The sequence below is a fragment of the Eptatretus burgeri genome, chromosome 2, assembly GCF_056783735.1.
Source record: "Eptatretus burgeri isolate ZD-2024b chromosome 2, Ebu_testis_v1, whole genome shotgun sequence".
Taxonomy (NCBI): domain Eukaryota; kingdom Metazoa; phylum Chordata; class Myxini; order Myxiniformes; family Myxinidae; genus Eptatretus; species Eptatretus burgeri.
This window is the reverse complement of record NC_140962.1, coordinates 29,293,120-29,315,473: the sequence shown is the minus strand read 5'-3', so window position 1 is coordinate 29,315,473 and position 22,354 is coordinate 29,293,120. Positions and strand designations below refer to the sequence as shown.

Genomic DNA, 22,354 nt, shown 5'->3' with positions numbered 1-22,354 from the left:
GTGATACTTGGCTGCAGTTGCCATGAAGTCATTGTTAACAGCAGCAATGATCATAATGTCATCACTTTTGCTTTTGTTTGCTGTTTCATTGTGTTATATGCCTGGAAAGTACTAACCCCGATCATCTCATTAACCTGTGTGTGTGTGTGTGTGTGTGTGTGTGTGTGTGTGTGTGTGTGTGTGTGTGTGTGTGTGTGTGTGTGTGTGTGTGTGTGTGTGTGTGTGTGTGTGTGTGTGTGTGTGTGTGTGTGTGTGTGTGTGTGTGTGTGTGTGTGTGTGTGTGTGTGTTTGATTGATTCTTGCAAACAAGCACTTGGTCCAGTCACTGGGTTTTGATTGAGACCGAGGCACACTGGATGATTCCGTCAGATTTGAATCACTGCTAATATTTGATGGTGTTGGTGAAGATATTGCTTTCTGGCTGTGCACATAAATGCAGGTTTTCTTTTCTTGTCCAACATTCGTTAACACTTGGAATGCCAATGTACATCAATACTTGACAAACTATCCATATCTGGTATGAAACGTTCACATACTTCATCCTCATGGAGTCCCAGAGTAGCAACAAGCTTTTGTATGGAGGTCTCCCTTCCATTTCTCAGAGTCTCCTTGGAGTCCACCTCTTCCAATTTTTCCAGGTCGGGAGGGAGGTTTGTTATTTTTATTTTTTATTTTATGAATGGAGTGGTGGCGTGCCTGGAGAACGAAGCCATCTATGGTATTCATGGTCAGAAGGCAAGTGAGGAAGGTACAGAAGACCAGGCTATCAGCAAGTGAAACGATGAAGTCTGAATAGATTTACATGCATCCTTTTTGAGGTAGGATGAAACCGCCAGATTGTACAGGGCAGAACCATGTGCTTTCAACTCTTCTTGTTGCAGGAAGGATGAATCATTCTTGCGCTTCTTCTGCCTTTCAGGTTGACGGAACCCAGAGAAATGACGAAAGGTATCAGGTACAGGGTATCCTCGACTTGAGAGGGTGGCATGGTTTTGGTCAATATACCACATGGCATCGGCTATGGTATTCCCAAATGTCAGTCCCAAGGAACCCACAGTATCAGGTGACCAGCCAACACAACTTGTTTCCAACCACTTCAGAATAGCATTGTTCAACTTGGATTTCTGGGGATGGTGCTGTTCAGGGAATGCTGGTGGCAATGATAGGGACTTTGTGCATTGGTGTTGGCCATCAACACACTGAACACACTTTGCTTTGCACTGCCATTATCATCAGTCTGTGTCACCATGCCCACGGTGGTGCACTTCAGCAGGGATCAGAAACATGACGAATGAGCCAAGGTTCTTCACCACATCAGTCACAGGTGAACTCGAGGAGACCTTTGTTAGGTCTTTGATGGACTTGCTTGTCCCTTCCTTAACACATGAGAATGCACATCGCATGTCATCGTCAATAGGATCGCCGTCATACATGCCATTGCAAAATTCACAATACAGTTCCAAAAGCGTAATATCCACGGCCGGCGTACAACCAAACCAATCTTTAACTGGCACACTGCTGCCTTCCTTGGCCACACAACATATCAGAAATACCATTGTCAGTCTATACAAAAGCGTGTCCTACTTTGAAACCTTCCATTCATTCCGTCTGTTATTGAACACAGCATGCATGCATTAGCAACCGGAAAACAAATGGTATCGATGATAATGTGCAGGCGCATTGGTGGGGTACGCCTTTGTCCGATAGAGGGGCCATCGTCGGGATGTTCGTCGGTAGATTTAAAAGCGCAAACATGATTCTCCACTGTTCTTAGGTGGGAAAATGTTTTTTTGTTTTGTTTTTTACACTTAATTTTAAGGGTTTTTAAAAAAAAATACAAACTAAAAAAAAAAAAGTCCATGTCGGGGACATTTCTCAGGTCGGGCGGGGATGCTAAAGAAGTAATTTTTTATGTGGCCTTATGCATATATCAATGTTTGTGAGCTTCTTTTTCTTCACTGGTAGCAGGTTCATACACATCTCACTGTCTGGGATGGCCATTGAATCAGATCTGGAATGGCGTAAAATTCACCGATCATGAAGCAAACCTAAAATGCACGGCATGTGTGACGAGAGCGAGAATTGTTATTGCAATGCATGTCCCCGATCCGTCCCACTGAATGTTCGAGAGATAAAAATGCGTTTATGTTTAATGCACGCTCCAGCCAAAACAGGAACCAAAATGAAGAAGAAGCAGAAACTCTCTCACCCACCATGTTTGGGTCTATTTTGGCAGAATAAAAGGAAAAGCAATTTTCATTTACTGATATTCTTTTGTGGAATAGAAACTAATAAAGACAACTAGGATAATATACCAGAGATAAAAATTTAAGTTTAAAAATGTCATAAGCTGTGAAACTCGAACTTGTTCTGTATGTACCAAGTTTCAGTTGAATATGTTGAAGGGTGTGGGAAAAGAAGTCTGAAAAATCACAGGTGGGATGGACAGATGGAGAGCAAACCAATAGTCCCCTCTGGTGAAACCGGTAGGGGAATAATAAGGTACACCAGTGATCCAGATCGGATTTTAAAGGGGTATGGCAAGAAATTGAAATCAAGGGCACATTTAGCAGGTGGGAAACATTCCATGGACACTTTTTTATTTTTTTTTTTTTCCCCCCTCCCCCAATTAAGATAAAAATGTCAATATCTCCATATTATCCTCTTGACAAAATTCATTCAATTGGCACAACATGGTACCATACTCAAATGCCCGAGCTGGAACTCCATCTACTGACTATCATCTTATTATCATCTTAAGTTGACTCTTCAGCCGTACTTAGATGACTGATCCTCAGCTTCCAGTCCTCTCGCTCAAGCATTGATGTGTGCAGCTCCTTCGTCTCCAGACCCGTATCCTTCTGCAACATGTTGATGTAGTTGAGAGCTGGTCTTCCCCGCTTCCATGTTTTGGCATCCGATTGGAAGATTGGAGTTATACATGTACATATTGTCATTAAAAAAAAAAAAACACAGATATATCTTACAACTGAAGAACAATAATTTGAAACGTAATTATTGTCTACCGTCCCCAGAAATAAAACACAAAAAATCGATATAGTACCATGTATACCATTTAAGAGCCGGATACGTGTGATAGTAAGAACACAGGATATTTGCTGACCTCTTGAATTCCAGGGATGTCAGAATGCAGCAAGTGAATCAATACTGTACATATTCTGATAGAGAATTCTAATATGAATCCGTTGGTGCCTTAATATTGAAAATTGGTGGTCTTTATAAAGATATTCACATTCATGTAACCTCGTCATTTTTTTTTGCAGCCGTTGTACCTATCGCATATATTGTGCCATATTTTCATGCAAATAACTTGCAGGCTTTACGTTAAATTGGTTCCAAAAATTACAGCTTCGGAGTATACTCGTGTGCGGTTTATACGGTATTTCACCATACGGCACGTGACGCCAAGTTAAATGATCAAGGAGCTACAAAATTTTTTTTGTTTGTTTGTTTTTGCAAGTTGAATTGTAATATCTTTAGGTCTTCCACATATTTTACCGACGTATTTATACTATCCCAAAGCTATTGAAGATACTGGTAAATTGTCTTCTATAAAGCCGACAAAGTTCTCGTCTTCTGTGTCGCTATGAAATGGCTGAAGCAGCTCGGAGTTGGCGAGTGTCGGTCTGTTGCAATCCATATCGTCATCACACCCATCCTCTTCTCCAAAAATCAGCCCACTTTTTCGTCAACTTTCGTTTGAATTTGGCTGTGAAACTTACATTTTCTCTTACTTGTACTGATAGCAGGGGTGTCTTCACCTGCCAAGCCAGCAGATCCTTATCAACTATGTTGAATAGAGTGCTTGCTTGAGTGATTAAGCCACTTGGCGAGTGCTCTGCAAGAAACTTGGTAACTGAACACGCACCTGACATTGTAATGGTATGGATGATTTTGTGGAATGGTATAAAATTAAACAGTCTGCAAGGTATTTATCCATTTCTAATGGATGAGCAGCATGGTTTCCGTTCGCATCGGTACCAGAAACCATGCTAGTTTTAACACAATAGTGCAGTAAACTTTAATTATTCTAACCAACCTTTCTCAAGATATTAATTTTAGTGCCAAATAGTTTATTTACTGCAGTTGTATTTGAAAATAGCAGTTCACTGGCCCTTGACAATAAAGCCTTGTCGGCTACTTGGAAGTATGGAGATTGTATATCTCACGGTCATGTGGAGAGGAAAGCTGGCTTGTGGTGTTTATACGTGCCTGAAATTTTCCGAGAGCACTTTTTTTTCCCCAGGTGCGAGGTATACCAGGGGTGGGTTATGTGCATGTTGAAACCGTAGCTGTGGCTTCAAAGCTAAACCACAATTTGAAACCACATACCATCTGGAATTGTTCCAGAGGGTCCCTTCTGCAAAAATATTGCAGCAGACTAAATCCAAGGAGGGAGGGCGTTGAACAAATTTCTTTATTTTGGCCTGTATGAGAAATAGCTCCTGGACTACAAACATAAAGGGATCAGAAAAGCCCATGTAACCTTGACAGAAAAGTTATGAATATTCTCATGGTTGAGAGACCCAAGCCTGGACAGGTTGCCCTCCATTGGAAGTGGGAAGACACCTTGAATACCTGCAGTCAAGAGCACAACTTCGTAGATCACAACATACTGATGCATGGACAAGGCAGTATCAAAATGGATTCCTCATTACAACTAAACAGTGAATGTTTGAATTGAAGTCATTTGTGGAAAGACAAGCTACGTGCTTAAATCTTAATAGCTCTGCTCAATTGACACTTCAGTGCCAGTGATGGCAGAGAAAACGTCCCCACACTAATATAATCAACAATTTAATAATGGTCAAAATAATACAACCAATACAGTACAGTTCAATCAATGACTAACATGTTGACATCATGCACAAATCCCAACGGCCCTCAATGGAACAACGAACACAGTACATTTACCTAACTAGAAAGGCACTCGGTGGAGTGCATACCTCCACCACGCAATGCCTGATCCACGAGAACATATCGGGCCCAATACATTTTTGAAATGTCATTTTTTGGCCCTATCTCTCAATGGTGAAGAATCACTTTCAAAACTAAATAATTCTCGTATCCAGATCCGGATTCAAATCTTCACCAAAATTGAATCAATTCTTCCTTGTCACACACCCAACGTATACACAAAATTTTATCGGAATCCGTCCACAACTTTTTGAGATATCCTGCACACAAACAGACAGAAAGGGGTGAAAACATAACCTCCTTCACCTTTGATGACGGAGGTAATAATGTATAACAATTTCCCCCTCTCGCCGCAGGCCTGAACACATGAGCGGCAGGTGAGGAATGACGAAGCAAAATAAGAAAAGATCACTCATCTGGGGGAATAAAGTGAGAAAGGAAATATTGTAGCATGCAATGTGGCCCATGTAGCAAGCAGAGTGCGAGTAGACCTTGCCGGTGCACAGTGTCATCTCCATCATAGGCTGGTTCGTATGTTTTGTCTACACACATTTAGGCTGGTTCGTATGTTTGCTGAGCCTGCACCAGACAGCACTGCGCTTCTCTGAGCACAAGACTCGTAGCGTTGATTGACTCTGTACTTCTCGATTTCCAACACTTTCTAATTTGCTGCATGGCTTCTTTATATAGTCCTGCTTGCAGCAGGGCCCTTTATCTCCAGGCACCGTGTGCCTACGTGCATCACAAGTAGTTCCACGCTACCCTTGACCGATCAAACCTGACATAAGAGGTGGTGTGAACTTGCTTTGGCAAATTGTATGGGGAGGGCTGATGATTGGAAATAAGGAGGTAGGGTGGAGGGAAAACCAAGCCTGCAGGATGTTCCTGCTAGTTCTGACTATATATCCTACCTCGCACATATGTCGACCGAGTACTATGTAGACGTGCAGCCTTTATAACACACATTCATTTGGGGGGGGGGGGGTATTTTCTCCTCGTACACGTAACAATGCTATTGAAATTTCAAATCAAACATGGTATTGCTAGGCCAGCGACACACCGAGGTGATTTGTCCGTGTGAATCCCAGGAAATTATTTATGATTAAATCAAGTCTGCACGTGACATTCATCAGCAAAAGGAACATGCACTTAACTGGTGCAAATCCCACACATTTTTTTTATTGTTATTTTTATTTTTTTATACAAGCCGTACTGAACGCATTATGCAGTGATATTTGAGCATTTAAATTTTAGCAGGTGTAGCTTATCAAAAATGCACATTATCGTAAGAGTAAGCAGAGGTAGATTTTGGGTGAAATTCCATTCACAAGAGAACTTACCTGGGATTCACATGGTCAAATTACCTCGATTGTAGAAATTGCTCCTCGTTCTTTGTCTCATTCAAAATTGTTCTGATGTTTTGGCAGCAATGAGGTACTTTGTACAATTGCCCTTTGAAGGGAAGACATTCAGTTGGTTGTGCTTAAAAAAAAAATGTTTTTTCCTGATTTTTAGAAACCCACAGTTATTTCTGTAGGAGATTGTCATTGATGTCATTGAGGCCTGACAAGGCCAATCGAAGTTTGTTTTGAGGTATCGATTGAATGTATAAAATATTTTAAAATATCCAAAATATATTAAATTAAAATAATTGATAAAACCCAAAAAAAACAAAACAAGCAAGGAATGGTGAATAGAGAAAACCCCTCTCTTGTGCCAAAGGACTTGAGCACACCATCGCTCTCCCGGTGTGGGCCCCATCGGTCGTCGAGGCAGTTGAAGGTGCAACAGTTTCCTTGCCATGTCACTTCCAGCCATTGCAGCCTGTGACACCGCTACTGCGCATTACTTGGAAGTACAAGCACAAGCAAAATGATTCAGCAAAGCTGGTATGTTTGGTTGTGTGTGTGTTTTTCACCATTTTTCTCACAGATGGATCTTCGTCAAACTTTCATTGCTTCATCAGTGAGTGCTGGGGAGTGTTTTAGACAAAAAAAAAGTTGGATGTTTTCTTTTTTTTTTTAATTGCTCTATAGTGCCTAAGCCTTTGTAGAAAAGTGAAGGGTAATATGAAAAGTTCCCCAACCCTATTCCTTAGTAGGTGTCGGGAAGTGTTTTTGGCTCCCACAAAAAAATTGAAGAAAACAAATTTCCAAAATTTGATTTCTTCAAAATGCAAACATGATTATAACAGCAACAGGGAACACCCGGTACCCATGCTAGATGGTTATATATATATATATATATATATATATATATATATATATATATATATATATATATATATATATATATATATATATATATATATATATATATATATATATATATATATATATATATATATATATATATATATATATATATATATATATATATATATATGGCATTCACAGCACTGAACAAGAGCGAAGGTGATGTTGCGCCATTGCAAATCCCCATGCTTCCCACCAAATGCAAAGTTGAAAGATGGCAAAGCATTCCACCAGGAATGACCCCAAAACAAATTTTACATTAAAAATAAAATCTTCTGTTTTCGCCCGTGTGACCAAGTCCCCACCCCCTGGGACATGAACTGTGGGTCAAATCCCCCAAAAATTCACATATTTCATGAGTCTCCAATGTTGATTGCATGCACAAAGTTTCATTTGAAAAAAGTGTTTTAAAACCTGTTTGTAATTGCATTTCTTGGTATTTGACCTTTTCCTGCCCACAGGGGGCGGGGCAAAAAATGGCACTGCTCTTGCTTGCACATTCTTTCCATGTGGTGATCATAATAACCAAGTTTCATGAATTTCTGCATCACCATTTAGGAGATGGCTCACGAGACAAACAGACAGACGGAGCTGATTACCCACCCCGCCCCCAACCCCCGCTTTAATAAAAAAATTTAAGCATGGGAATAAATATTCATACTACACATTGATCATTTGTCACCTGACATGGGATGTGCCATTCACGCTCCAGTATGGGCTGATGGGAGAAGTCATTGGTAGCATACTCACTTTTGAGCAGTGAGTTTATCATCCCCATGCTTAAATTAAAAAAAAAAATAGCACCACTGGACCTGTAACTTATCTGGACCCTGGCCTAATGTTGTAACCCAAATTCGGTAGCATTCTGACTGGTGGGTCTGGAGAAGAAGATATTTTTTTTTTTGAAAGAATTTATGTGACTGCCATTTTGACCTACTTAAAGTCAGGTGACCAGAACAATCCCTGTTACTAGTCAGGAGGGGAAACTTGCTGCCAAATTTCAGCTGGAGCAGCCCAGTGGTTTGGCCGGAGAAGTCGAAATAGGAGACTGACAGACGAGTGGTGCATGATGACAATTCCTTGTCTGAAATTCAAATTCCAGAAAAGCTAAAAACAATAAATGCTCGATTGGGTTCAAATCTGGTGATTGAGAAGACCATGACGTATGGATATACATAAGATGTACTCTACTCTGTGTCATGCTCATTAAACCATTGGGGCAACCACACGTGCTCTCTGGATGGGGGCATTGTTCTACAGGCAGGAAAAAAAATGCTTCAACATGGGATGAAGATTATCACTCGGTACCATTATGTAGCGATTGATATTGACCTTGCCTTCTAATGGAATGACTACACCAAAACCATGCCAGGAAAATGTTCCTCACAACATTGAAGAACCACCAGAACTCTTCATTGTTGGAACCACGCATTCAGGGTTGGAGAGTTTTTTTTTTATTTTTTTTTTTCGGTTTGCGCCACACGTGCACTCGTCCGTTTGGCGAGAACATGGTGAAGGATGATTAATCTGACCATATGACATTTCTCCACGACTCAGGAATCCACTGCCTGTGCTCTTTGCACCACTGGACTCACAAACACACATTGCAAAGTGTGATGAGCAGTTTGTGCACTGCAACCCGACTGGTATTCTTCTCTGTGGAGTTTCGGCAAACTGTTTTGATGAAACTGGCTATTCGTGCTCCAGGTTGAATTTACAGTCAATTGATCTGTAGTTGCTCGCCTGCTTTGCCTTGCACTTCAAATTAATGCATGAATATCACGATCCTGGAGTACGCACTTCTGCCCACTGTTACCCTTTCCTGATGATGTGGAAGCCGTTCCATGCCGACATCACCTGAGACACCATTGCTCGTGAAACGTCTGTAAGTTGAGCTGTCTTTGTCACTGAAATTCCTACCAAACGTGCCCCAACAATCGCCACTGTTTCAGTCACTGAAGTCTCCTCTTGCTGCCATACGAGCCATAATTTTAGGCATCCAGGCCTGTGCAGCATTTTTATACATGATCCAAAGCATGCTGGGATGTTAACTGCTTATTTACCACATGAGCCACACCTGTGTGGAAGCCGTTTCTTTCAATGTACTTAGTGTCCCTCATTTATCCAAATGTTTTGTTTTTTAAAATATTTTTTCTCCACTACCTGTATATATGTGTATATATATATATATATATATATATATATATATATATATATATATATATATATATATATATATATATATATATATATATATATATATGAGCAGGGTCTGCCCGTTGAGTGAGGGTGTGGGGGGGGGGGGATACCTGACGCTGTATGGCCAAGTCAGCTTTTCCTGGTGGTGATTTTGGAATGTGTTGGACATTGAAAAGCTATGAAGTTAGTGGCCTCATTGTGGTTACCTTTTTTCTGTGGGCTGGTGGCAGCACTGCCTGACCCCACATCCCAATATACTATTTATAGCGGCGTTTGGTTGCCTCAACACGGACGGCAAGGTCAACGCGTGGTAGTTTCTGAAGACCTTGCCCTGTTTGAGGTACAGTGCCTTCAGAAACTATTCACACCCCTCGACTTTTGTCACATTTTGTTGAGTTCTGAAGTTTTTGTTGAAATTTTTGCAAATCGATTAAAAATGAAATTCTGAAATGTCTTCCGTCAATAAGTATTCAATACGCCCTTGTTATGGCACTCAAAATTAAGTTCAGGGGCATTAAATTTATTTTGATCATCGTTGAGATGTCTCTACAACTTGATTGAAGTCCACCTGTGGCTAACTCGATTGATTGGACATTATTTAGAAAGAAACACACCTTTCTATATAATGTCCCACAGTTGACGGTGCATGTCAGAACAGAAACTCTGCCAAGAAATCCAAGGAACTGTCCATAGAACTCAAGATAGAATTGTGTGGAGACAGATCTGGAGAAGGGTCTAAAACAATTTCTAGAGTGTTGAAAGTTCCCAAGAACACAGTGAGCACCATCAATAGGAAATGGAAAGAATATGGAACGACCCAGACTCTTCCTAGAGCTGGCCATCCGATCAAACTGAGCAACTGGGCAAAAAAGACCTTGGTCGGGGATGTGACAATGAAGCCATTCACCACTCTAACAGAACTGCAGAGTTTCTCGGTTGAGATGGGAGAACCTGCCGGAAAGTCAGCAATCTCTGTAGTACTTCACAAATCTAGGCTTTATGGGAGAGTGACCAGATGGAACTCCTGAGAAAAAGGCGCATGACAGCACGCCTGGAGATTGCAAAAAGGCACGTGAAAGACTGAGAGCATGAAGCAAAAGATTCTGGGGTCTGATGAGGTGAAAATTGAACTTTTTGGCCTGAATGCAAAGTGCTACGTCTGGCGGAAACCTCACACAACTCATCACCCATCTAAGACCATCCCTTCCATGAAGCATGATGGTGCAAGCATCATGCTATGGGGATACTTTTCAGTGGCAGGGGCTGTGAGATTTGTAAGGATAGAGGGAACAATGCATAGAGGCAAATACAGGCAAATCCTTCAGGAGAACCTGCTTCAGAGTGCAAAAGGCTTACGACTGTGGCGAAGATTTACGCTCCAACAGGACAATGACCCCAAGCACACAGCCAAAGCAACACTGGAATGGCTTCAGAACATGAAAGTCCTTGAGTGGCTCAGCCAAAGCCCAGACTTGAATCCCATTGAAAATCTATGGAAAGACTTTAAGATTGCTGTTCTCTCACACTCCCCATCCAACTTGACAGAGCTTGAGTAAATCTGCAAGGAAGAATGGGAGAAAATCCCCAAATCCAGTTGTGCAAAGCTGATACAAACACACCCAAAAAGACCCAAAGCTGTAATTGTTGCCAAAGGTGCTTCTACAAAGTAATGACTCGGGTTGATTACTTATTCATGGAAGATGTTTTAGCTTTTCATTTTTAATGAATTTGAAAAATTTCTAAAAACATGTTTTCACTTTGTCATGATTTGGGATTTTGTGGAGGGGGGGCAATTTTAATTCAATTCATTTTTAATTCAGACTGTAAAACAACAAAATGTGAAAGTCAATAGGTGTGAATACTTTCTGAAGACACTGCATGTACAGTGCCAATAGAAAGTCTACACCCCTTTTAAAAAGTTACACTTTTGTTGCCTTATAGCCTGAAATTAAATTGCATTAAATCAGACTTTTCCACCTTATTTACACATCCTAACCCACAACTTCCAAGTGAAAAACAAATTAAACAAATTTCAGAAATTTAATGAAAAATAAAAAAACTAGAATATCTTGGTTGGATAAGTGTTCACACCCCCCCGAGTTAACATTTGGTGGAAGCACCTTTGACAGCAATTACAGCTGTGAGTCTGTTTGGATATGCCTGATGTTGGCTTAATGGTTAGGGTGGCGGACCTTGGATCCTCGGGTCCTGAGTTCAAATTCCGCTCAGCTGTTGAATTAATACCGGGTGGGGTTAACTTGGCCTGTCATCCTTCCGAGGTCGGCAAAATGAGTGCCAAGCATGCTGGTATACTATGTCGGAGTGGCGACCGGTCCAGGATTGTGCCCAATAGCCCGGGGGAGACTGCTTAAGCAGCAGCAACGCTCTGCAAATGTATGGTCCCAATCTCCTGCTCCTCTGTTTGGACGTTTCTCCACCAACTTTGCACACCTTGATTGGGTAATATTTTCCCATTCTTCTGCACAAAACTGTTCAAGCTCAGTCAAGTTGTTTGGGGAACATTGATGGACAGCACTCTTCAAGGCATGCCATAGATTTTTGATTGCATTTAGGTCGAGGCTTTGACTGGGTCACTCGAGGACATTTATTCTTTTTATTCTTTAGCCACTGCAGTGTAGCTTTTGCTGTGTGCTTCTGGTCGTTATCATGCTGAAAGGTGAACTTCCGTCCAAATTTCAGCTTTCTTGCAGAGGGGCTGCAGGTTTTCCTCTTCGATTTTTTTTTTTTTTTTTTTTTTTTTTTTCTGTATTTTGCTCCATACATTTTCCCTTCTGTCCTGACAAGTGCCCCAGTCCCTGCTGATAAGAAACATCCCCATAACATGATGCTGCCACGACGATGCTTCATGGTAAGGATGGTGTTCTTTGGGTGATGTGCTGTGTTGGGTTTGTGCCAAACATAACGTTTCGCATTTAGGCCAAAAAGTTCCATCTCGGTTTCGTCAGACGACGACAATTTTTTGCTAAGTGTCTTCAGAATCTCCGGAGTGGTTTTTGCACAACTCAAACGGTACTCAAGGTGGGTTTTTTTGAGTAATGGCTTCCTTCTTGCCACCATATACTGTACAGGCCAGACATGTGGAGTACTTGGAATATTGTTGTCACATGCACAAAGTGACTAGTCTTTGCCATGAAGGCATGTAGCTCTTCAAAAGTTGCCATTGGCCTCTTGGTGGCCTCTTTGATCAGTCTCCTCCTTGCTTGGTCAACAAGTTTGAAGGGACGGCCTGATTAGGCGGGGTCTTGGTGGTACCATACGCATTCCACTTCCTAATGATTGTCTTGACTGTGCTCCAAGGGATAATTTTACACCCATCCTCTGATCTGTGCCTTTCTACAACTTTGTCCTGGAAGTCTTTTTAAAGCTCCTTGGTGTTCATGGTTGAGTCTTTGCTGTGTAATGCATTACCCAGCAGAGGAAACCTCCAGGAACAGCATATTTTTTTTATTCTGAAACGATCAGAATCACTCCAATTTAACATTAATTTTGAATTTTGCATTAATTTTCTGAGATTTGTAGAGTTTGTTTTTCACTTGGAAGTTGTGGGTTACAATGTGGAAATAAAGGTGTAAAAGTCTGATTTGATGCAATTTAATTCCAGGCTATAAGGCAACAAAAGGTGAAAAGTTTGAAGGGGGGGTATGTAGACTCTTTCTACACTGTATGTGTAATGCTGCTGAAGAATTAGGGGACCTTTGCATTTAAATTTCCATTCTGTATATGGACTATAAATAATTAAATACAATTTGTTTGATTCCTGACAAAGAATTCGCATTTTAAGGCGATGCAGAAGTGCCGATGCTTTTGCCAAGCTCTGCCCCTCTTGCCAACACACTTATTTCATGTTTTAACTTTGATTTAATAAACTATTGAAAATTTTTATTGTGACATTGACCTTCCGCATCTGTAAATAATGTGGTGCAGCAAATTTCAGGGCAAAAGGCCCAGGGGTGTGGAATTGTGTAGAAATCAAAAAAAAAGTACACACACACACACACACACACACATATACACATGTCACGGAGCTGGCAGTCCACATTAAACCCCCCCCCCACCCGACCCAAATTGTGGTGACAGGTGGTTAACACCGCCAGCCCGGATAGCCAAGCGGTCTTCCATAGGATGCGGGCACGTTGATGCTCAGAGATTATAACGTGTGCGGGAGGGGTGGGACGTTGCACTGGCAGAGCGATTGAGGCACAAGGAAGCACAGCACGGTGGTTTATACTCAAACCCCACAACAAATACACAGACACAGCAACTTAAAATAAATGTGGGAATTTACTGATGATGGACAAATATTTACAAAGGACCATAATCAGAATATATTAATACGTGAGGTAAACTAAAGTCTAAGTCGAGGCACCTCCACATACGGACAAGGGGAAACTAAATAAAATGAAATCCTTCCTTGATTCTGGTACTTAGCTTGGTCCAGAGATGGTCTTTGTGGAACTTGGAATTGAGGCGCTGCTATTTGAACATGTAGACAAGCCGCTCTCTCGCAGCAGGAACGTTCGTGAGCCGTGTTCAACACCAAGATTCACTGACCGTCATGCAGCTTCTTCATCTATAGCGCCTGCCGATACACTTTGCAGAATGGTGCCGTCCCCTTCGGCGACATACACAAGGTTCTAAGATCTGTCCCACATGACCAGCCAAGAGTCGATGGCCAATGTCCTGCTCAGTACGTGAGACAAATCGCCTCAGCATGAATATGAGAATTGTGCAGTCGTCATGGATCGAAGGAAAGCCAGCCATGAAGCCCTGTTTTTACAGGCCATCTCATAGCTACATTCTTTCTCAACCTCATGTGTCCCTCACTCCACACGCATGCGTCCCTCACTCCGCACTCATGTGTTCCTCTTGATCCCTTTCTGACGTCACTGAACCACCGTTTCCCCTTGGGGCGTGGCTTGCTCGCGCCAAGCTCGGGAAGGTGGGACTTCTCGCTTTTTTGGCACGTCTGCCTCACTTCTGAAGTCACGCCCATCAATCGGTCTCGGGGGCGTGACTTCACCTGCCATCACCCTTGGAGGTGGTGCTTCTTCCTACTTGGTTGTGATGCTCCATTGCTGGTAAGTAATTCAAAAAAATAGGGAATAGTCACAGGGTCGCAATTACGTACTGGGGGAACTTATCCTTAATCCCTATCTAATTGACAGCGCATCACCCCCCGTGTGGTGACATGTAACACTTAAGCTCACAGTTTCCCGATTTTAATTACATCAAGATGTCTCCTACGCATCCACGGACCAAACAACTCTATTCAATCTTGACTTTGCAAGAAATTCCTCCATCTACCCCCACAACCGTAACTATATATATATATATATATATATATATATATATATATATATATATATATATATATATATATATATATATATATATATATATATATATATATATATATATATATATATATATATATATATATATATATATATATCTCTTAAAGCGTGGTCCAGCCATGAAGCTGTGTAACATTAATCATGTCCTGTTTGAACATTGGTTGCAGACGACATGACCATCTATAAATTACGTACTATTGGAATGTTCCTTTCACATTGAAGTCGTGTAACTACATGGCAATTTTATTAATGTCTATTAATTACGTACTGTTTGAACGTCACTTGCACCCTGACTTCTCACACGTAAGCATATTGATTAAGTACTCTTGGAATGTACCGTTTGATGCTTTAGACTGCTGAGACCTCTTTGACCGTTCATGACCCAAAAGTCCCCAAAGACACAGAAGACCCTTTGGACCCCATACACCCTTAAAATAGATTAGACAGCTTGGACCCTTGACCATTTGGACCACTGGGACCTTTTTATACTATTTACAATACGTCGTATATTTCTTATAGTAACTATTGTAATTAAATAGTAAGTTTCTGCTATTTACGATTGGGTTGCAGTTGGCAATAAATCACTATTTACAAACAAATATTATTTCACCAATATTACAAATAGATTTGTACAAAATAAATGTTTGTATTATATGATTGGTGTAAATCATGACAAAGCAAATCTGGAATGTAAAATATGCAATGATGTGTGAAGAGGTGAGAGTAGTGGGCCGATCCATGCTTGTATACCAAAAAAAATCAAATGTCTCTTTCTCTCTTTCTCCTATGCATGGCCACATCTTTTAAGTTACAAACTCAGGGTAGAAATACAACTTTGTGTGTGGGGAAACGTATGCTTTGTGGCTGCGGCCTCACTGGGGGTGGGGGCGGTGTAAATTCTCGATGTAAATGTATACCGTGTAGCGCCACCTCGTGGTGGTGGTAGAGGGTATTACAATTTCCAAATTTCCTTTGGCTGCAAAGTGTTCCTTTTTCATGTTTTTCTATCACTCAACGCCGGGTAAATATGCATGTCTATATTTTATATTTATTTATTTATACATATACATATTAAACACAAAGTGTTAAAACTCAATAGTTTCAAGATGAGTTAAAGTGGTTAGAATACATCTATAAGTACTGTCACCAAGTGAATTTACATTGAATAATGTAAACGGTATATCTTGTAGTAAACCCCCAGCTGGTTAAATTCCCAAAATCTGGTCCCCCCCCTGCCCCCAACTTTCATCTTTTCTCTTGTTTGTGGAACCACCTTCCTGAGGCCTTTCAATTACATTCTTGCCTCCAGGGATTCACGTTATCTCTACACCGCCATCTCATGTCGTCCTTCATCCCTTCCTGTAATCTTTTCTGGCCGTAGTAACCCCTGATAACTCAAACCCCTTATTGCACGATACTGTTTCTTCCCTTTCTCTCTCCTTTTTTTTATTTATATTTTTTTTTCTTCATTCATTTCCTTGCTTGTTGTGTGTGCCTGTTGCTCCATTGCCCCAATGTCGGTCCATTGTCTTTTTGTCCTTTTTTTTTCATTAAGTGCTTCAGGAATTTGAGATACTTGAATGCACCAATTGTTGTCAACCTGTTTAAAATGTACTCTTTTATACCAGTTTTGTTGGCTGGCTATTGAAATTTCTCTTTTATTTGTGTGGTTGCAAGTTTGTGGTTTGTTGCATTTTTCACTCTAGCAGCAGACGGTATGTAAAAGATGTGCTTAAAAAATGGAAGTATAATGGTGAAAATTTTGCACCAAGACTAGATGTAAAGAGTATTTTAATAGCTTGTCTTGCTATTAATATTTCTCTGTTTTTTGTGACTTAAGGTGTTTGTCTACGAGCACAATGGGCATCGTTGGGATGGCCGAGGCATTCTGACGGGAAGGGCAGGATTTGCCGGGTTGGCGACCACTGGTGATGGATCCCTGCTCATCCATGAATTACGGCTGACTGATGGAGGATATTTTGCCTGCCAGGTCTACAACCTTCCTGAGAATGGTGGTTCAGTTTGGATCCAGCTGCATGTAATGCGATCTGGTACCTCATCCGTAACTCGTGTTGATCCCTGCAATCCCTGAACTTCCTCTTGATGGCCATCATCAATACAGGACTTTCAAAATGATGTATGAATGCAAATGAGACCTTTTGCACATGCGCTGTGTGCGTGTTTTCACCTACTCATTTCCGCTCGACACAATTCGTTCCGTGCTTTTAAACTGCCATTGCCCCCTTGCGAAATCCAAGTCAAATAGTCTTTCAAACATAATTTTCAGGATTTGGACAAAAGCGTGGCAATTTCTAAATTGATAACCATAAATCGTTGGTCCTGGATGCAAATCAGAATCATAAAAATATAGGAAAGAAATACCAGAACGAGAAATATCTGTGGATGCAAGGTGTCGACTTTCTACTATTTTCTGTTGATACAAGCAAGCGGTGGCAATCACACACAACACACACGGAGCAGATATGGTGGTGGTCTGCCTGGTACATCTGGTTCTCACACAAGCTTTGTATATTTTCACATCATGAAATTATCCCTTGTCAAAAGGTTGGTAGCCATTACTTTGTTGGTAATGACGTACAGCATCGTCTTTCCAATTAAATTATAGACATTCATTAAATAAATCACCAAGCCTGCCATGTTCACAGGAGGTGCACTCCCGCAAGGTTCAAGGTCCACTCACTATTCACATCCCTCAGTAAAAGGTTTGGGTAGCACCCACCCATCCACAATTCAGGCCTTTCACTAGTCCACATCGTCGGGGGTCTGCAATATGGGCAGCTGTATGATCTCGGCCTTGTCAGTGAGCTGAGAAAATTCTCCAACACTTTTGGAATGCAAAGGCACAGCCCTTTCTCTCAAGTACTTTTCCAAGTATTTTTGACTTATTTTCGAAGCATTGTCAGCTATTGTAACAAAACATTCCTTATATTGCACAAACTATATATATAATATATGTTTGCATGGCCGCTGCTGTTGGGGGATTTCTGTGCATGCGTACAAAGCATTCTGGGTCAGTTTGCTTCATTTTGAAAGTCCGTATTGTTTAATAAGTTAGTATCATCCAATAAATTATCCATTCTTCTTTTACAATAGAAAAAAAAAATCAATATTCTGAGAAATCTATTAATTTTGCTGTTTCTTCAGATAATGCTACTATTCCAACATTGTCAAACAAATCAACAAAAGTGAGCAACACCGAGTTCAACAACAGCCATTTGGAACATGACAACGATGAAAAGGACATGCCTCTCTGGCTTATATTATGCTCAATCGTTCCATTTGGCATCGGTTTGTTTGTGGTGTTTGGGCTATGCCTTCGTAAGATTTGGATGGAGTATGATCCCAAGTGAGTGCATTCATTCATTATTATCCATGTACATTGGTCTGTCTGTCTGTCCATGCTTCTCCCCCAGGCAAAAATGGTATAGTTGTAGAACGAGATTATACGAGTTGTACTCTCGTATACTTTTTGAAGTATGTATATAAGAAGTATATTCATATAATTTAAGAAGTGAAAAGAATTTTACTCGTATACCATGGTTGGTTACAGGTCAAATTGCAGTAGTCTGCAGAAAACCATTATATGAAAGAATGTTGGTTTTTTTTTTTTGTTTTTTTTTGCCTGCGTGTGCGAATTGGACGTATTTTAGCTCACTATCTCTCATCCTGCCCCCGTCTCTGTTTTTCTCCAGGCGACATCATTTCCACGGCATTGAGAGTGAAGTGGAACTTTTTGGTTCAACAGAAGCATTTTCAAGAACACAAGTTTCTAATTAATTCGCAACCCTTTGCTCTCATCTTTTCCTTGACCTCAGTGGTTTTCTTTCTTTTCTTTCAATGGATTTGTTGATTCTGTCTCAGCTTTCTTTCTTTTTTATTATTATTATTTTTTTTCCTACATCTCAGGGAAGTAGTGATTTAGTAAAGTGACTTGAATTGTATGTGTAGATTTTTGATTGTTGTACTTCAGTTTATATGCACATGTTCCCTGAGAATAAACATTTGAAACATAAATGTCCAGGAGGGGAGAGGGGGTGGGGGAAGGAGACTGAAAGGGAGAGGAACGAAGTTGTTTAAGATTATCTTGATATTTTGGATGGGGGTGTATTATAATAATTATTATTGATGCTCATTTATTTATTTATCCTATGAAGGGTTCCACTTATAAGTGTTGGGTAATACAAATTGCAACTAGATTGCACTGGAGGAGGTGCCGACTCGTGCCGTTATGTTTCTCTTCTGAGAGATCAATGTTGTTTTGCGATTTTTAGAAGTGAAACAACTCTCTGCAAGAACATTTCTAGTATGTCGACAGCAAATTTCTTCTATTCTGTTCATTCTCTTGTTACAACTTGCAGTTTGTTTCAATTGAAGTATTATAAGTTGTTATTTTAGGTATCGATGTTTGATTTCACAATGAAAGGCCTCTGACTTTTACTTTGAAAGCTGCTTGGCCAATTTCCCTCAAATTTTGCACACTTGGGCAGGGTATCCATGTGCAGGTCATGGGTGCAAAATAAATTTGGGCCTCTGTGCCTCCCTCCACTGCCCCCCCCCACCCCTGCCTCCTTACACAACCCATTTTGGGCTCACCAATCATCTCATTTAATGTGGCCTCTGACTTTGAATTTTTTTATCCATGGTTCATGTAAGTTGTTTCCTTTCCTTGGTTACTGCTGCTGTTGATCTCAATAGTGATGCCCTGACCTCTAAAAGTCACTTCGAGCTCTCAACTGGAGTTGCTTGAGCTCTTTTTGTCTGCACATGCTTTTGATGTGCTTTGTCTCTCTCGACTCAGCACTTGGATATTATGAACACCGCGTCTGTTTGTTGGCAAACTAACTTGACAATATAAGCAGCTAGAATCGCTAGGTTTGGTACAGAGCATCATATTGTACACGAGTGATTATCCGAATACTCACACATCAGCCTATGACTGTGGCATGAGTACATACAGTCATGGCCAAAGATATTGGCACCCTTGCACTTTTTACAGCGTGGCGACCGCGTTGTTATATAATTGGCTATTCTGTCCTGTGTCTTCTGTCACGTCTTCTGTCACATTTATGGCCGCGTACGTCCCTTTGATCTGAGGGCTACAAATAGAAATTTGTCCAACGTCACAACTCTTCCCATCATGCATGCTAATTCACCGTGTCTACATTTAAATTTTATAACTGCAAAATTGTTTCATCATTCTTAACCTTTTACTGCCCCCAGCCATGTGATATCGAAGTATTCGCTTCTTGTTTCAAATAACTTACAATTTTCTCCAAAAATAAGTTGAAATATTGACTAAAGTATTTGGTCTCCACAATTCTTTATTTCACTGTTAATATTACAGAACCTTTGTTTTTTGTTCAGAACTTAATATATCCTTTTAAATCAGAAAATAAGAAGAAATTGCTTTGACAAAATTATTGATACCGTCGACTTAATATTTGGGAGCACAGACTTTGGACAAAATAACTGCAGTCAAGCACTTCCTGAAGCCATTAATGAGCTTCCTCCACCTCTCCACTGGCAGAATGGCCCATGCTTGTGCAAACTGCTCCAATTCTCCCAGATTTGAAGGGTGTCTTCTCCCAACTGTTGTTTTCAGATCTCCCCACAGGTGTTCAATGGGATTTAGATCTGGACTCATTGCTGGCCACTTCAGAACAGTCCAGCATTTTCTCTTGAACCATTCCTGGGTGCTTTTTGAGTGTTTGTGGTCATTGTCTTGCTGCAAGACCCATGACCTTCGATGAAGACCCAGTTTTCTGACACTGGGTTTAACATTGCACTCCAAAATGCCTTGGTTATCTCCTGATTTCATGATGCCATGTACACATTCAAGGTACTCACTACCAGAGGCAGCACAGCAATCCCAAAACATCATTGAACCTCCTGCATGTTTCATTAGGGAAGGTGTTCTTTGAAGGATTCATTTTGTTTTCTGTAAACAGAGATGATGTGCTTTACAAAAAATCTCTGATTTGGTCTCATCTGTCTACAGGACATTCTCCCAGAAGGATTTTGGTGTGTTTTGGCAAACTCCAGTCGGGCTTTCTTATGTGTCTCTTCCTCTCCGCAGTGGGATCCTCCTGAGTCTCTTTCCAGAGAACCCCCTTTCATTGAGTTGGCGATGGATGGTGAGTTGAAACTGTCGTACCTTGTGTCTGAAGGTCATCTTGAATCTGTTTGGCAGTTGGTTGAGGTGCTTACTGCAATCTTCGATCAGGTTTTGCAGCCACATCCAGGGAGGTTGGCTACAGTGCCATGGGCCTTAAACTTCTTGATAACATTGCGTACGGTGGACACATGAACATCAATGTCTCTGGAGATGGATTTGTAGCCTTGAGATTGTCCATGCTTGGCTTCAATCTTGTGTCTGACCTCCTCAGACAAGTCTCTGGTTTTTCTTTCTTTTCTCCATGCTCATTGCACTTCACACAGTGACACAAAACAGCATAATGACTCCTTTCCTTGTTTCAAAATGGTTGAATGAGTGATTTTTATATTGCAAACACCTCCAACTCACCACTGGTGAGTTCAATTCCAAAGTGAAGGAGAATCACCTGCTTGAAATCAAATTATTTCTCACAACTTGTAAAAGGTGCCAATAATATTGTGTGGGTCATTTTAGGATTTCTGTGTGGAATAACCTCAGATTTAGTAATTTTTTTTTCAGCTTTTTTTTGTTTGTTTTGTTTCACTGTAAACCAAAGAAATACATCTGTGGATACCAAAAGCTGTTTTAACGTCAACAATTTTCTGGAAGAAATGGTACATTATTTGAAAAAAGTGCAAGGGTATCAATTTTTTTGGCCATGACAGTCATCCTATACTAAATTTAATTTAATATTTTTCCTTGCGAGCTCAAAGTTTAACTCATCCAGGACATTCACAATATGAAGCTCTGTTCCCAAGATGGTGACGTCCAGTTAGTCTCCTGACAAACACACACATGGTATTATTACAATATTCACGTTCTTGGAATACAGTCATGGTGTCGGTAATAATAAAATAAAATCTTGCTTTTCTGCGCAAGTTTCATTTCCTGTATGCATTACTTTTTTTTTTTCTTCTTTTCATTAGGGAATGAAGTCACAAAATTGACTTCTATTAAACCCAAAAATATGCTGCTTTTATTTGTTGTTGTTGTTGTTAAACTACTGATATATATATAGTGCTGAGAGAAAGTCAACACCCCCTTTAAAAATTTTCACCTTTTGTTGTCTTGTAGCCTGGAATGAAATCAGACTTTTCCAACTTTTAAGTACACATCGTAACCCGCAACTTAAAAATGAAAAACAAATTTCATAAAATTAATTAAATACACAAAACGAGAATATATTGGTGTCCACCACCCTGAGTTAATACTTTGGAAGCACCTTTGACAGCAATTACAGCTGTGATTCTGTTGGGATAGCTCTCTACCAACTTAGGAAGAGACATATCCCTTGATTGGGCAATATTTGCCCATTCTTCTGGACAAAACTGTTCAAGCTCAGTCAAGTTGCGTGAGGAGTGTTGATGGACAGCGATCTTCAAGTCATGCCACAGATTTTCGATTGGATTTAG

At 40.6% G+C, this 22,354-nt stretch overlaps 1 protein-coding gene across 3 annotated transcripts in view; it reads left to right on the top strand.

Annotated features, from left to right (window-relative positions):
- LOC147031696 (myelin protein zero-like protein 2) overlaps positions 1–21,826 on the top strand; it is a 36,109-nt gene extending 14,283 nt beyond the window's left edge. For all 3 annotated transcript variants that reach the window (XM_085852687.1, XM_085852697.1, XM_085852705.1), the window contains exons 4-7: positions 6,661–6,827; positions 16,608–16,818; positions 17,933–18,134; positions 18,481–21,826. In XM_085852687.1, coding sequence (XP_085708813.1) covers positions 6,661–6,827; positions 16,608–16,818; positions 17,933–18,134; positions 18,481–18,565 — 665 coding nt within the window. In that variant the 3' untranslated portion in view covers positions 18,566–21,826. The remainder of the gene's footprint in view (positions 1–6,660; positions 6,828–16,607; positions 16,819–17,932; positions 18,135–18,480) is intronic.
- Positions 21,827–22,354: the final 528 nt, after the last annotated feature.